The following is a 16,875-nucleotide window of genomic DNA, read 5'->3' as shown; positions in this document are numbered from 1 at the left end:
AGTTGAAGGTTTATTTTAACGAATTTGATTGATCGCTTCTGTGCTTCACCAGATGGATCGTCTGGTAGTGCATGCACAAAAGTGTACAGAGTAGGCAGAACCAACAGTCTCGGGAAAAAAGGCAGAAAATACTCTCGTATATACAAACAATCAATAAAAAAAAGTTCTTGCATTTGCTTTGCTTCGCAATATAAAAGTTCCTATTTGAAGTTGACGTTGGCGACAGGAAATGTCAAAATAAAGCAAACTGCAATTGCAATGTTTTGCATGTTACATTTTGATGTTTTTTTCATTAAGTTTTTATTTAAATTTAAAAAATTTACTCAAAAGTGCTTTATTTTCTTTGGTGCGTCCGCGTCTTTCAATTTAGTGTAAAAGACATATACGTTTATTATAGTTTTCTAAGTTTTACTCTGATACATATGCTAACATAAAGTGACTTGGTTATATTATCGATTTTAGTGCTCTATATAGCATGGATATCATCAAAACTCCTAAGGTAAGAATAGAAGCTAAAAAAATCCTCCTCATTTTTAAAATACATACCCACAATTATATTTGCGAGTTCCAAAACCTTTTTGTTTGATTCGTAAATATCATGGCACCACGTACCTAGATACTTACCTAAATTGAATGGCACAGTAAGTAGTCAGCCGAAACTGCCCTAAAAATCTTATCTTGTTTCAAGCATGTGTTTATATGTATGTTTTGATCGGATTTGCGAGTACCAGTTTTTTTTTTTAAATACTTTGTCATAAATTTATCATTGATATGTAAGGGAACAGCTGTACGAGTTATAATTTCAGTGCTCTGTGTTTTAGCTCATTTTCAAAAATTCATTGTGATCCTTGTTTGGGTCTTGTCTTGTCGTCCAGAGAAAAAAAAGGGTTCTGTTCAAAAGCTCAAATTAAGACTAACTTGGCATTCTTCTATAGGTGATCTGCAATATTTCACTATACTAAGGCAAAGCATGATATTTTGTGCCTTGTGACCATTGACTTTGCCACCTTTGCTTTCCTCCTGGCAGTAGTCTCGGTTACATCCTCACCTCTCCAAGCCCAAGATGCACATTTTGATCATTATCCTTGATTGAGTGAGTCATGTATTTACTTGGCTTTGTATACTATTAAGGATAAAAACATGTTTATGTGTTACAGACCTCTTTCCCACGGATGTCGTAAAAGGTGACTAAGGGAATAGGCATATTCATCTTGTGCAGCTTATAACATGAATCAATATTTATAGGTTAGGTTATGTTATCTGCCTTGGTTCTGTTATCTGCATTAAACAATAACTTTGATATAGGTATGATAAAAGATACATAAATACTTAAATTACATATATCAATATCTGATTCAGCGAACAGCCTTGAAGCCCACATTCTGATTGGTTTAATGATGGTATAAAAATGATTTTTGTTACATTTTTCATTATAATTATGTATATGTGTGTAGTACGGTCTCATTATTAAAGTTTACAAAAACCTGTGGGTGAGGCCCACTAATAAGAAGAACGGAATTAAGATTCACGTAGTGGCAAGCACATTAGCTGTGCCCGTGACTTCATCCGCGTTCATCATTAAAGCCCTCAAGGATGAATAGTATTCCCAGTTTTTTTAACAATTTCCATTATTTCTTCGCTAGTAGTTGCAGCATGATGTTATATAGCCTAAAGCCTTCCTCGATAAATGGTCTATTCAACACAAAAATAATTTTTCAATTTGAACCAGTCGTTCCTGAGATTAGTACATTCAGACAAACAAAGAAACTCTTCAGCTTTATAATATTAGTATAGTATAGATATATAGATAAATGTATATAAAATAAGGCAATGTACAAAAGGTGACCTTATCACATTATGCAATCTCTTCCAGTCAACCACAAAGAGATGATTACCTGAAATTCTCGCAGAAACGAGAGTTAACTGGACTAGTGGAATAGATTATAATTTAATAGTTACTTTAAGGCCTAATTTTAAGTGTGGTTATGTGTGTTGTGTGTGTGTGAGTGTGATCTAATTATATGTATGTGTGTCAGGTAGGGTGTCTTAGGAAGTGATGTAACACTAATCTGTAACATATGCAGTGAGTTGATGCGAAATATCCCTATTTTTTATATGGACTTCACGGTTTAGCGATGTTGCGTCATAGTTGTTACAACACACGTGAGCTTACTGAAAAGCGAAATTTGGAAACATCTTTGTCTCTTTTACACCTAAAAGCGATCTCGGTACTGCGCGCATGCCCGCTAAAAAATCGGTTCCGCCCCCGTTTATTACAAAATGGAACTTAATACGTGGACAGTAAAGTTCAAGATGCGACGATACGTGGCAGGGGTTCTTTTGTGCCACCATTCCACGTTCAAAAATGAGGATATTTCGTGGAGGGTAAGTTTGCCATTCATGTCAGTATAGGTCCGTGATAAGGACGTAAACGTACGTTAAGGCGTTGCAAAATTTATTGTTATTTTAGCGTATTGTAAAAATTACCTGATTGGATTTTCTTTATTCTTTTTTGGAATTTTGTGCTGTGTAAGTTTTTATTGAATTCTGAAGTGAATAAATGTAAGTTTTGATAGTGGACGCAAAGTTGGTTGTTTGAAAAATGGCGCTAAGTTCGCTGACTCCAGCGGGCGTGCTGGGTGAACTTGGTCGGTTGGCGAATTGGTTAAAAGGCGATTGTCTCACTTCTGAAGAGTATGCTGGGTTGGCGGTCACGGAAAAGGTGAGATCAGGGTTATATTAAGGTCTATTCCCACTCATCAGGACCATGCCAGGTATGTGGTTCTTCCGGAATAGAATAGATAAATACATACATACATACATACATAAAATCACGCCTCTTTCCCGGAGGGGTAGGCAGAGACTACCTCTTTCCACTTGCCACGATCTCTGCATACTTCTTTCGCTTCGTCCACATTCATAACTCTCTTCAAATTTTCTTCAAATTCATAGATAAATAAATTGTCGCAAAATCAGTACATTATCTACGGATTTGGTAAGTCTGTGCCCGAGTTGGCAATGGGGTTAATATAATTGAGTCAGCTAAAAAAAAGTAAAAAGTATACATTCAAATGGGGGGATACCAGGACAACCTAGTGAAGTTGCTGTCACCGGCAACAATAACAGTAATCAAGTTTCTGTCCCATTTTATCAACAGACGAAAATATTGAGGGATTCGAATCGGATTCGGGGAACGAGTATTTGACATAGAACGACCTTGAGAAACAAATAAAGTTCGAATTGACGTGAAAGAAGAAGTTAAGTGGAAATAACACTTCGTCGGGTTAAAAAATAAATTTTCTGAATTACTTACTTTTTTAATGCTTACTCCCAAAGAGAATATCGTATGGAGACCTGCACATTTCACCGAACTGAATGTGTTACCATGATCCAAAATTGGTTAGATCCTCTTGTTAACCGAGGCAGTGTTCTTTCCTAACTTTCTCCCTCCCTCAGAACCCCAATTTCCTCACAAGGGGAAACCGACCAATAGCTGGAGTTGACATTCATAAGTCACTTCATGCAAGCTGGGATAATCGTCCCAGTATTCCTGATCTGGGACAACTCAATTGGACTTGTAGGATAGACCTGGTCGGTTTAGGGTACGCTTGACCTATGTGTGTCAGAATGGCGGGTGTACCTCACGGATTTTAATATCTGTTTTGGATTAAAAACGTACTTAATGTGTAACTCAGTGTACCTCTCCTAAAAATCTGTGTACCTCCTTCTATGTAAAGATTTTAAATAAAATAGGTACACCCGCCATCCTAACACACATCTTGACCTGACCTATCGCCATGATAAGTGTTTGTTCTAAATTTGTCCAAACCATATTTAGAGGTCACCGGTGGTACGTTAAAAATCTGTGGAATTTGAGGCTTAAATAAATAATTCGCGCGGCAAACAAATTGGAATGTAAATTAGGACGCGGGGGCTCAAAGGGATACATTTTCTAAATATAAACAAATTCGGCAGACCTGTGTTGGATTACACGTATGAGGAAACCAGTAGACTGGACGTGGAACCATGTGGTTAGGTTCCCCTGCAAAGGTTGCGGAGGTCTGACTCTCTGGCTGAGGTTTGGGACAGCCAATGAAATGTTGGATGAATTCTGATTTTGTTCGATGATGGGTTCCATTAAAGCCGGATTCACATTACGAAATTAGTGGTTTGAAATTAGTTTGATAAATCTAATTTGACCGGTAATTTCACGAGTAAATGTTCAGTTTTACAATGCATGCATTACTTTCCATCTCAATTTCTATTTTATGGTTCGTAAAAAAAAGGCGACTAAGGGATAGGCTTACAAACTTGGGATTCTTTTTTTGGCGATGGGTTAGCTACCTGTCCCTATTTGGATCTCAATTCTATAAATAAATCTTTTCAAGACTGTTGGCTCTGTCTACCCCGCATGGGACGTGAATGACGATAAAAGTTATTAAAAAGAAACCTTTTTAAGGTACAAATTCATTAAAACTAATGTGAATTTTGTAAATTGGAACCAACGTATAATACATTGGTTTCATTTTCATAAAAAGGTAATATGAACATCTGATATTATACTTTCAAAAGCAAAAGTTCAAAGTGCATGTTTGAAATGCATTGAGGATACAAACTTACATGCGCTGGAATTCCAATCACGTTTACTGCAAATTGTGATGTACGCGTTTGTAGTTTGTTTTGCAAAATATGGAGAGAGCAGAATGTATCAATAATTATTCATTTGTCCATGATATTTTCTTCTAAACATACATTTAAAGTGCTGTCTGCTTCCCGGTATCCCTTTCCAATGGATGCCGTAAAGGGCATATAAGGAATAGGCTAATAACGTGGGATTCTTCTTTTAAGCGATGGGCTAGCAACCTGTCACAATTCGTATCTCAATTCCATCATTAGGCCCTGCAACCGAACGTGGCATTTCAGTCTTTTCAAGACTGTTAGCTCTGTGATATCCATGAGAGAGATATGGAGTGATCCTAATCTTAAGTGCCAGCAGTCAGCAACCTAATCTAACCTGACCTTTCAACGAAAATCTGTGGAAAATCTACATGGTGGCTATTTTTCTGTACACTTCTTATTTTGTAATTATTCGGCCGCGGAAATGAATAAGGCGGATTTGTCAGTGTCTATGGTTTTAAAAAGCCTTTTTTATTAAAAAAAAACCCTTGTAAAAGTGTGTACTTTTCGGTTTGAGAAGGGTCGGCTGAAAAGCGTGCAAAACCTTCGCTATATCATTTAGCTTACCACCAGACAGATTTATGACTAACGCACTAAAATTTTATATTAAAAATATATGTATATACCCTTAGGTTGTGTAACTATGATAAAGTACTTAATTCTTATTATACATTAATAGCTTTTAATATTAATAGCTTTCGCCTTTCGTAAAAAGCGCCGTATGTCCCTCTCAGTGCTCCACCCAATATGTACGAGTATGCAAAATTTCATGTTAATCGGTTCAGTCGATTTGACGCGAAGGATGGACAAACAAACACGAATACATTTTCACATGTATCGATTAGTATGGATTTCATTCAAACAATTGCCAATTAAGTCATTCAGGGAATAGGTACAATTTTTTTACATTTTTGTGCAATAACAGTTTTTAATTCAAATAAACAAATACGAGTAAATCTTAAATGAAATCTGTGATGCATTTATATGGAAAGTAAGTAAAAAGAAAAATACTTTTATATCAGACTTGTAGGAGAGAATTCCTGATTTTAAACTATCGCCTTGCATTATACTATTAGCAAATAATACATACAGGTATTCAGCGCGCACGTAACGTACCTTAATTTTATGTCGGAGGATTTGAATCATACATACATATGGTCACGTCTATATCCCTTGCGGGGTAGACAGAGCCAACAGTCTCGAATAGACTGAATGGCCACGTTCAGCTATTTCTATTTCAGATTTGAATCATGTTACAATTATCCGTAGTCACCGAGCGTCTGTGTGAGTGGTCACTCTGTGACCACGGATAATTGCGCGTATTATTAACAAATAACAGAATTCTTTATTTTTAGTCTGTGGTTAACACTATATACAACATTAAGCCTAACAGCTGAATGTGGCCATCAGTCTTTCAAGATTGCTGGCCCTGTCTACCCCGCAAGGGATATAGACGTGATAATATGTATGTATGTATGTTAACACTATATTAAAAATGCCATAAAACCTTATGCCAACGGTATTTGGCTCGTCGTTCCACGCCATTGTTCCAAAGAGGTCATGGTATTAGGTCACACATTAATTCAGGAGAATCTAATCCATTTTGTGCTCTTCAGGCATATCCGGTATTCAGGCCAGGTTAACAGATAAATAATATTTTATTGTGCCGTGTGGTTCCCGGCACACTGGAAAAGGACACTCCATCTGTCTCCCATATATGTCGTAGAAGTTGACTAAAGGGATAGGCGTTTATTCATCAAGCTTCTATGCTGGTCTGGTGGCGAAACAAAAACATAGAGATGCAGATTCTACTTCCGTGCAGATTGTAAAAGTTATCAAGGGAAGAGGCCTACCTTACAAAATGTTTGCATTTATATTATGCCGACCTTTTAGGACCACATAAACAGCATTTCTTTTTTAAGGCACCCGTATAAATATTCCAATGATTTCGACAAAAATTAAAATAAGGGTTGGAGCGAAAGGCTTATAACATTGGGATCCCTGTAGGCGATGGGCTACCATCATGTAACTATATGAATCACAATTCCATCAAGTTAAATGTCGCCATTCATTCAGAAGATTATTGACTCTGTTTAAAGGATATAGATGTGATTATGTGTACGTATGTATGTATGTAAAAGAAGGGTAAAAATAAGAGAGGGAAAATGTTAATTTCGTATCACCTTTCCCGATGAGGTGGGATGTGTGTGACCTCCAAACGCCGTGACTAGGGTCAGACAGTGATTTATGTTAGAAAACTCGGGAGAATTGCGTATATAGAGAGAGGTAAATGCGAGTGACTTGGCCCATTACGCTTACCCGAAATCATTGAACGAATTTTGTTCAGACGATTTGTGACGTAAGCATTAGAAGAGTTTTTTTATTCAGATATTCTTTTGTAGTTAGGCTTTAAGAAAAAAAGCTTCATACATATAGTAATGTCTATATTCCTTGCGGGGTAGACAGAGTCGTTCTGCTATTTGGCTCGATGATAAAATTAAGATTTAAATAGTGAAAAAAAGAAGAATCCCAAGTTTATAAGCCTATCCCTTAGACGCGTTTTTCGACATCCATGGGAACGAAAGTGGTCTTATTCTATTTTAAAAAAGGTTAGTTTGTTCTTAATTTCAAGAGCTCAACATTGTAATGTATGTATTTTGTAATGCACAAAGTAAGTCCGTTAATTTTTCTTTTTCTATTGTTACAGGTATGTACTTGGAATCGACTTAATCAATATGATAAGAGAAGTGATTTGAAACACGTCCTCGCATTATTATTTTAAAAAACCCGCATTCGGGTCTCAGAACAGGTGGAGTGTCAAAAGTCATTTTTTCCAATCATAAAATGTCTGAAAATATTGGATCTCTTTTTCGATTAAGTGTATACTAAAAAAAAGATCATCACTAAAAGTTTATTAAACCAATCGTGTTCGGGCCGAGACGGGTGAAAACATGTATTTTTTGGCACCCTCAACACTTTTGCATCAAATAAAATTCCAACAAGTGAATAGTTTCCTTAATCCTACCCACGTTTGTGGATTTTAGCCCAGCTTTGATCTAGATACGAGCAAAGAGAACCGCAGCTCAAAGGGAGCGTATTTGGGTTCCAGGTAAACGGAGATAAGTACGATTGTTGATTTTTACGAATTTCCCATTCGTACTGGTATCATGTCTTCATTTTTTTTTGTTGATCCGAAATATAAGGAAAACGTTATTCTTTTCCACCAGTAACTGCGGTTATTTTCCCCTCAGTAATACATACCGTCATTGTTAGGAGAAGCATATTTATTACGTTGCGGAATAATCAAAAATTATATTTGTTGTTCCACGTTGGGCGCCAAATTTCATTTTCAGATTTCGCCGAATAAAAGATAAGAAAATTATTGAAGATCTTTTTCGTAGAAATCTTTATTCTAGTATAATTTTCATAATACTTCTTTGTAACAAAATGAAAGCAATTTAAATTTTGTTTGCCCACGTGGATCATTAAGTTTAATAAGGCTGCTGCTCGTATTTACATGGTCTGAATTTTATTACGATACGGTTTATGACGAAACAGGGACAATATAAACGGAGTGATTTATATTTAAAGTAGCTATCTCTAAGGTCAGGTCTATAATATTGGGGGCTAGCAGAGTTAAACAATTCTATAAATTCTTTATAATCGAGTAAAAATTGTACTCGCAACATTTGCAGTGTTTTATTTTTGCGGCCGCAAATTAGCTTTTTCAAAATGTCTTGCATCTGATTGCTTACAAATAAGTCGACAGTGTATTAGTTTCCTTCGTCTTATAAATCTCTCCTTATGTAGACATGTTTATAAAAATAATAATTTCATTGACAATTACATTAATAATACATTTGTCACATATTAATACTTTCCTTAGGCATCTTAAATTTTCCCTCGACAGAGCTTCTAAACAAAACAATTGACTACTGACCAATTCTGCCGGTTCTGCCATTTGGTCGATTGCAACCAAAAATACGATCATTTTTTCCAATAAGGAGTATCGGCCAAAGCCGCGGGTAATAACAAGTACAAATATTTTCTGCTCACAAAAGGGCGATCGTTCAAATAAGTGGAAATATTCCATTGTTGATCTGAAGCAAACAGTTCCTTGGATACCTGTATTGATTTACAAACGCTTTTGTATATCAACCCCCAGTGCGAAACGGGGGTGCGTAATTATGATCCGAAAGCTTGTAAGGTCTTCTCTGATCCCTTGTCGGTGGCGCTAAGTGGAACTTTTTATATTCTTCTCCATTTTTCATATGTCAATAGTTTTATAAGCTACTAGTGGTAGTTGTCTGTAAAATTTGAAAGGTACCCTAGATAATAATAAAGGCACGACGTCACCACTTTTTAGTTACGGAACCCTAAATAAACATTCACACGAACGAACAACCTTCTTCATTTTGATGTTGGTCGAAAACAATTCACATCGTGCAAGTAAAGATAGTTCCCTCTAATTGCTACACTAATTCACTCAAATTCAATTAAACTTTGCAATCCCTGTCGATTTCAGACTATTACTGGAGTACTAAGAGCAATGAGTTAGACATTTTGCTAACTTCTAGTGCTAACCATGAATAGAGAAGCGAAAAGACACTCTAATGCGCTCACAACACGGTTTAATATTGAATATAAATACTTTTTAATTACGGTTTCCATCACAATTATCTTTGATTTCCCAGAAGAAAATGCACTGGCATCAAGATTGAACATTTTACGCAATGACTAAAAAAGAGTGCTACGAAAACGTTTGGAAAACGTTTAGCCGACAGCTGGTCAACTTAATGGTTCTTATATGGATTTCCCTGAAAAAGTCGAAAAAGTCAGACGGGAGTTCCTTCATGTAAAGACCTGATTTACTTAATAAATTACATCAAATTCACAATCATGTATCAAAAACATAGCAGCAAAACTCAATCTTATCACCAAAAGTGAACTCTTCCAGGTAACCTGTAAATTGTCTGGGAATATTGGGAATAATGCTTGCTGAATCATAATGGGGTTTTCTCAGTTACAAAATGTTGTTGGTCCATTATACTAATTAAAGGGGTCAGTCAGGTCAAGTTAAAGGGCTAGTATTTCAGTATTCCAGCTGTACCTCCTGGTAGGGATAGTATAATTTATTTTTGCTCCAGCCATGCTGCTTCTCTGGACCGAATTTTCAAAAGAAGTGTCCTATTTAAAAAGTGCCGTGCGGACCATTCAGTCTCTTTTCGTTCGTGGAGGTCGTAAAAGGTGACTAAGAGACAGGCTAAAAAACTTGCTATTCTTCTTTTACGCGATGGGCAAGCATCCTGTCACTATTTGAATCTCGATTCTATCTTAAGCCGAACATCTGAACGTGTCCTATCAGTCTGTATGATATTGTTGGTTCTGTCTACCTTGTAAGGGATAAAGACGTGATTATATGTATATATATATGTGTAAAAGAAGTAACTACCATATTTATAATGCAGTGCAAGATTACTCGCTTTTACGAGGCCCAATTTTCTTGAGCGTATATCTTCCGTGTGAGTGACGCTATCGTTTTATGGCTACCTCCCCAAGTCTCAAATTTTCCAGGCATTACGTATCTATGTCATATGCATGCATAATCACGTCCATCAATCTTGCGGGTAGACAGAGCCAACAGTCTCGAAAAGACAAAAATGTCACGTTCAGTTGTACACGTGATGATTACAACTAGTCCTGATTTATAATTTTTGACGAAATAAAACTCTGGACTCGATAAAAAGATGTGTATTCGGAAAAAACGTTTAAAAAAGGCGGGAAGATTTTTCTTCCTTTTTTTTTACAATGGAAATTGCGCACAGATAATTAATTGGCGCAAACAACGCGTAAAATGTTGGAACTGAGATTTAAAAAGTAAATTGCTAGCGTATCGCCTAAAAATGAATCCCTTGATTGACTTTTACATTCAGCAATTTTAAATTTTATCTATTTAGTTAGTTGATAGAATCACACATTTTCCTACGTTACTTTTCTCATTCTTTACGTTGGATCGGTACAGTATGTTAAGGTACATACATACATATGGTCACGTCTATATCCCTTGTGGGGTAGACAGAACCAACAGTCCTGAAAAGACTGATAGGCCACTTTCAGCTATTTGGCTTAATGATAGAATTGAGACTCAAATAGTAACAGGTTGCTAGCCCATCGCCTAAAAAAAGGATCCCAAGTTTGTAAGCCTATCCCTTAGTCGCCTTTTACGACATCCATGGGAAAGAGATGGAGTGGTCCTATTCTTTTTTGTATATCAAGGTGCGTACAGATTATGTAACAATGTTGTATAACTTTGTTCTGTAACAAGTCCACATTATCTGATATCTGGTTTATAACTTTGCAACATGTAACAATACCGGACACATTAGATTTATAAGTATTTTATCGATTTTTCTTACTACTAGTACACGTAACATTTTTTCAAATACCAGTTTCATCTGGAAATCTTTCTCTTGGATTTGTTTTCGAGGAATTCCAAATATTTGCAAGAAACGTTAATTTAGGAAGATGTTTACCAAGTAACAACGGTCGGTATCACAAATATTTTTTGTCTGAAATTACATTGTTTTGGGTCGAATTAATTCGAACAAAGCAGTTTAGACATCTCGTTTGTTATTCTTCATGTTGGAACTTTGATCTTTTGAAATACTTCGACAGTGTGGACAAAAGCTAGTTCAGGTAATAAGAAATCTGTTTAACAGTTACTTATTTTAAACTTAAAAACTGTTTATTTGAAACAGAAATGCATGAACGGTGAAGCCTTTGATACTGGAAATATTGATATACGATTAGCATATAACAGTTATGAAGCTAACTTGGTATAATTTATATTCTTTGCTTTAATCGTATAGGATTAAAACCTTGTTAAAAAACGAAGTAATAACAAGATCGTATATTTTTACGATTTTTAAATTTTATGAACAAGTTTACAATAATTAAATACTTTTTGGTATTGTTTATAATTCTCAGATTCATTTATTTTTAATTTGACTATATTCAAAGGTCAGATCAATCATTCTTTTGTGTCATTTAGAAATAAATATTTATGACAATCAGTTTACATGAAAATAAATTGACTAAATTATGTTTTGCTTTGGAGAAGAATTGAAATGTGGTTGTGAAAAAACTACAAAGAAAACACAGCTAGTTGCATCCGCGGGATGTGCAGATGATAATGCGGCAGTGGCTTCAATGCCCCAAGATTGGATACCCAAACGAGGCGGTACAACTCTGGCTAACTATCTGAAAAATCGTCAACATAACCATGATAATACTTTTCGTGATCTTACCAAGGAAACTGCAAGACTCAACGAAGATATAAATAGTAAAGTCCGAGCCATCTCCGAAGAATTATTAGAGCACATTAGATTCAATGAGAAGAATATTGATTACATTGTAGATACGTGCAGCCATAATCAAGACACTTTATGTCCAGAAGAGAGAAATGAAGCCTTGAAACAAGTAAGAGAGTTGTATGATTCGCGGGCTAGTGATATTGTGTCTTTCAGACTTGATGCTCAGTCTTTGGAAAGAGAACGTGCAGAAGGACTAAAGAATATACTTCGCGATCAGTTTCGGCGACTTATATACGTGGGTCACCAGTCCCCAAAAGAACTGCTACATGAATTTGATGATATGCTTTATGAAATTAATCAGCAGTTATTAAGTAACAGTCGAGCTTACGTGGAACTTGAAGCTCAATTACGTATGCAAGCAGACGAAGCGGTGATTTGTGCCAAATCATGTCTTAACCAACTCTGTTTAGGTGTAACCTTATCGCTCAGAAGACGCAGTGCTTTAACTTGGCGCGACGAAAAGACACCATGTGCGAGAAGACGACCAGCCACTGGTTCAATCGATGCAACAGATAAACGGTCGTCTCAACCATCAATAGTAAATACAATAAAGAATGCAGAACAGTTTGATTTGTACGTCTCTCACTTGGTAGATGCTTACCGTACAGCTGTCTATAAAGTCATTACAGGATTCCACGGTAAGTTATGTGATTTACATGGACGTCTGGGCAGTTTTGATTCAATAAAACAAGAGCACAGTATGCTTGAATACACCGATATTAAAGGGATTATTGAAAACGTCATGCATAGACTTTCGACAAATGTTAATAACAATACATGCACAAGCGATGAATTGCTTGAAATGCAAAGAAGTTTGTATTCTTTGGGTGAATCTTTACGTGACACTTACACAGTTCTGCACGACGCAGGCCATCTTTGGGATGCTCATATGATTCGAACCGCTTACGCACAAAAATTAACTCTTGCAGCAGTCGAGGATATTCTTACTAATCATGATGCAGTTGAATTGGCTAACGAAGTGAACTTCAATATAGCTTTAGAACAGTTAAGATGTATGGCAGATCCAGATAAACTCAAAAATCATTATGATTTTATAGTCGAATTGCTTAATCGAACTGCTGAGATGTATCAACTTCATCACCAGATTGAGTCCGACCGTCTCGAACAATTTATGTCGTTTCCTGTTATTAAAGCCAATATTTTGATGTCTGAATTTCATTGCTTTTTAGAGAAGTATCCCAGATCAGGTTCTAACCAGAAGATTGGCGGTCCTAGTAATGAAAATATGTCTTCTTTAGTCATGCAAAGCACTATGCCTACTGTTACGGCGCAATTGCCTCGTGCAATATTTCAAACGAAACTGAACGAAGTAGCACTGCAAAATTGGAGAAATGGTTTTCTGGAGACTTTCGAAAACAATATTTCTTTTATTCCTGAAGAACTGTTGCGTCAAGCTCGTAACTGGGTTGATGAAAAATCTGCATCTCTTGCCATGAGGTATTCACTTAAAATGGTTTCCCATAGTATTCGTTTGGAGCGACTGAAGGCGGCACGGGACATGCGGCTAGCAGAACTACGTCATCACGAAGCTCGACTAGAATCGCATTTACAAGCACTTAACGATTTGATCGATCGCTTGCCCATAGAGACTGCGGAATGTTTGTCAGCCGATTCCTCGGACGTGTATCCATTTTATAATTGGATAGACCGCATCCAAGAGGATATGGATCGTTTGCTTGCACAAGACCCTTTAGAACCAGAAACGAAACGATTAAAAATGCAAAGTTATGCGGCACGTCTCATAAAACATAGGAAGCAATTTGAAGAATCTTTAGAAACGGCGGCAGACGCTTGTAAATGGAAAGCGGAGTGTAAACTTCAAGAGGCCAGAGTATCCAATGTCAGATTTATGGCACAGCTTCAGTTGTTCGGCCAGGGAGGGAAATATGCTCCACAAGAGGCGGTCAGGGCGTCCGTGTCTTTGATGAGGGTAGCTGATTCTCTGGAAGCCTGCATGTCGCGAACATTGGATACTTTACAGTATCGCCGATCACAGTTGCTGTCAATTGCGGATCAGAGATTGTCTCCGCTACAGAAAATTGTTGAGGAAGTCGTTAAATCTAACAAAGGTGGTGGTGCCGGCGCTGATAGGCGCAAGTCTCCTACGAGGAAAAAATAAACTTGCATTTTCTAAGTATATTTGCGAATAAAATTATTTCTTCATGAACAATCTGTACTGAATTTTCCTCGTACATCTTCATTAAGATGACTGCCGTTAGCTGTCACAAATGTGAAAGGCAGCTGCCGTGTGGCTTAAGGAATTCATTTTACTAAAGGGATTTCAGCAAAGCTTAATGGTTTTCTTAATATTTTGGCGGCCGTCTAGTTATCTGGTGACCTGGATTTACGCTCAAGCGTGTCTTCTAAGCCGCATTTTTTTTATCGGGCAACCGACTACTTCAACGAATATTGAAGATATTATGCGACCAGTGTATTTTTAGAATTTCAATACGGTTGAGAGTAAAGTTTATTTCCCACCATGTACACATTAATCATCTAAATATAAATAGAATTCGTTTCGTGATGTAGGCACATTCATAAACTTTGAATTCCGTCACGATTTGAGCTGTATCAGATTCGTCTTACCGTTTTATTGCAGGCGCTGAGGTCCAAATAAAGAAAATACAGAAAAGACACGTTAACACGCCCGTTTAGAGCTTCGGTGGTCTAACTGTAAAGTTGTCCGATTATGCTGGACATGAAAGCATAGGGTTTTTACAATTTTTTGGGGTTTTCAACCATTCCTACTTCGGCTATGTATTAATTATTCTTTTTTGAGTTATGTTTATTAATTGTTGTGCTTACCAATGATCTTACGGTGAGGGAATAATCGTAAGGAAACCTGCAGATTCAGGCAACTGGATATGTAAGCCTAGTCCAGTATAGGTCAGGTTGCGGGGGTTAAACGTGAGTCGATACTTGTGAAAACTTACTTACCCAATCCAGGCACTACTCGGGCGCCTCTCCAGAGCGATGAAAATCTTACCGGGATTAACGCAATAAGAAAGAAGAAAAAACCGAATGGATTGAATATTGTATCTAATATTTCTTGTATTTTTTATTTTGTGACGGGGCGATATGCCCCGCAGATATTTTACGGCCGTTTGGCGTCAAATTTCGTCAGAACAATCTTACGAACCCGATATATACTCAATCCAGGGAAGTTGTCCCATTGCGTCCAACTGGTTGGACCATGGTTTGGGTCACCGAGGGACAACTCAATGGGATTAGTAGGATAGACAGAACCTTTACTCTAGGCAGTTGTTGATAAGCAAATACACAATTATGGTGTGAATGGGAACATTGGAAGGTTAAAGTCTACAGTAATGTACCTTAGATAACTGGATGACGTATTGGCGTAAGGTCAGGCCAAATGTACCATTATACGTATGAAGCGAAAATTAATGCAGTGATGGCCGCAAGAACAAAATGTTGTCTTTGCCTACTTATACAGAAACGAGTTGTGAATATTAAAATCTTAAAGTCTCACAGAACTGAAACCTAAAGAATAAGCCGCATTATGAATACAGTAGACCGAGAAATTGTCTATACAGATGATTTACCGACATTATTATTAAGCTTTTCAATTTGATCATAGCTTTTTAACAAGAGCGGTGTGGAAATTACGTAATTTTCTGCCCTTTTCATTAGAGTGCACAAACAGGAAATAGTGTATTCCGAGAGCTGCCCTTTCATTTTCGCATCGAGTTGCCAGAAAGGGGTGTAACTTTTGTACGACTAGGTCAGAGAATTGTTAATTTTGTTGTTAATTTGTGAAATTCACTTGACTTACCTCCATATGAACTTGGGATTCCTCTATAAGACGATGAGTTACCAGCAACTATATCTGAACCACAGTTCCATCATTACTTGATAGCTAAACAATGATTCCAGCCTGTTGAAGTTTACAGTGAAAATTCTTATTTCTATAAATTGATGTTGTACAGCCTGTTTTTATTGGAAGTGCCATGATGTTCTCATAACTTTTTTTAGGTTACCTACGCATACAAGTATTTTTTTCAATACCATCCACTGTTTAATTTAAGTTTTTGTTAACCACATAGAAAATGATACCGCGCAGTGTGGTTCCCGGCACCAATGAAAAAAAAAATAGGACCACTCCATTTCATTCTCATAGTGGATGGATCGTAAAAGGCGACTAAGGAACAGGCTTATAAATTTGGGATTCTTCTTTTCGGCGATGGGCAAGCAACCTGTCACTGTTTCTAGACCGAATAATGCTACTTTGGTAAAGTGCTTCATACCTCTTTGCAAACGAAAACCGAGAATATAATTATTATGAGGCATAGCACACGTTACTTCATGCCAGATTCTATCTATAGGGTTGTCAGTGAATAATTCATAAAAAAACATTTATTTACTTCATACATAATTTGGAGTGGGTCGGCCTAGACGAACGTACCTTGATCAAATCGGAGATGTTCTAGCAAAAGGTGTGGTCAAGAGTACCCGAAACCGACCTAGTTTGCATGAAGAGAGCTTAATAACAGATTAATGAGGATGAAAGGAAAGAAGTATGCAGGGATCGTGGCAAGTGAAATGATGTGGTCTCTGCCTACCTCTCCGGGAAAGAGGCGTGAATTATGTATGTATGTACTTCGTACATACTCTGAGACTACATCTCTTCACTTGCCACGATATTCATAATTCTCTTCATGCGAGCTCGTCAGTTTTTTTTAGAGTACAATAAGTTATATTTTCTGTTTAAAATAAAAGCTTAATAAGTTTATTATTTATATATATTTTTAATCGGAAGTTTTATGTGTCATGTTTTAAAGTTACT

At 36.8% G+C, this 16,875-nt stretch overlaps 1 protein-coding gene across 1 annotated transcript in view; it reads left to right on the top strand.

Annotated features, from left to right (window-relative positions):
• The first annotated feature begins 256 nt into the window (after nt 1–256).
• Nucleotides 257–16,875, top strand: part of LOC106136564 (myotubularin-related protein 6) — a 63,868-nt gene continuing 47,249 nt past the window's right edge. Inside the window, exon 1 of the mRNA XM_060950373.1 lies at nt 257–499. Within this exon, the coding sequence (XP_060806356.1) occupies nt 476–499 (24 nt within the window). The 5' untranslated portion in view covers nt 257–475. The remainder of the gene's footprint in view (nt 500–16,875) is intronic.

This window comes from Amyelois transitella, chromosome 21 (assembly GCF_032362555.1).
Source record: "Amyelois transitella isolate CPQ chromosome 21, ilAmyTran1.1, whole genome shotgun sequence".
Classification (NCBI taxonomy): domain Eukaryota; kingdom Metazoa; phylum Arthropoda; class Insecta; order Lepidoptera; family Pyralidae; genus Amyelois; species Amyelois transitella.
This window is presented reverse-complemented; position numbering and strand designations above follow the sequence as displayed.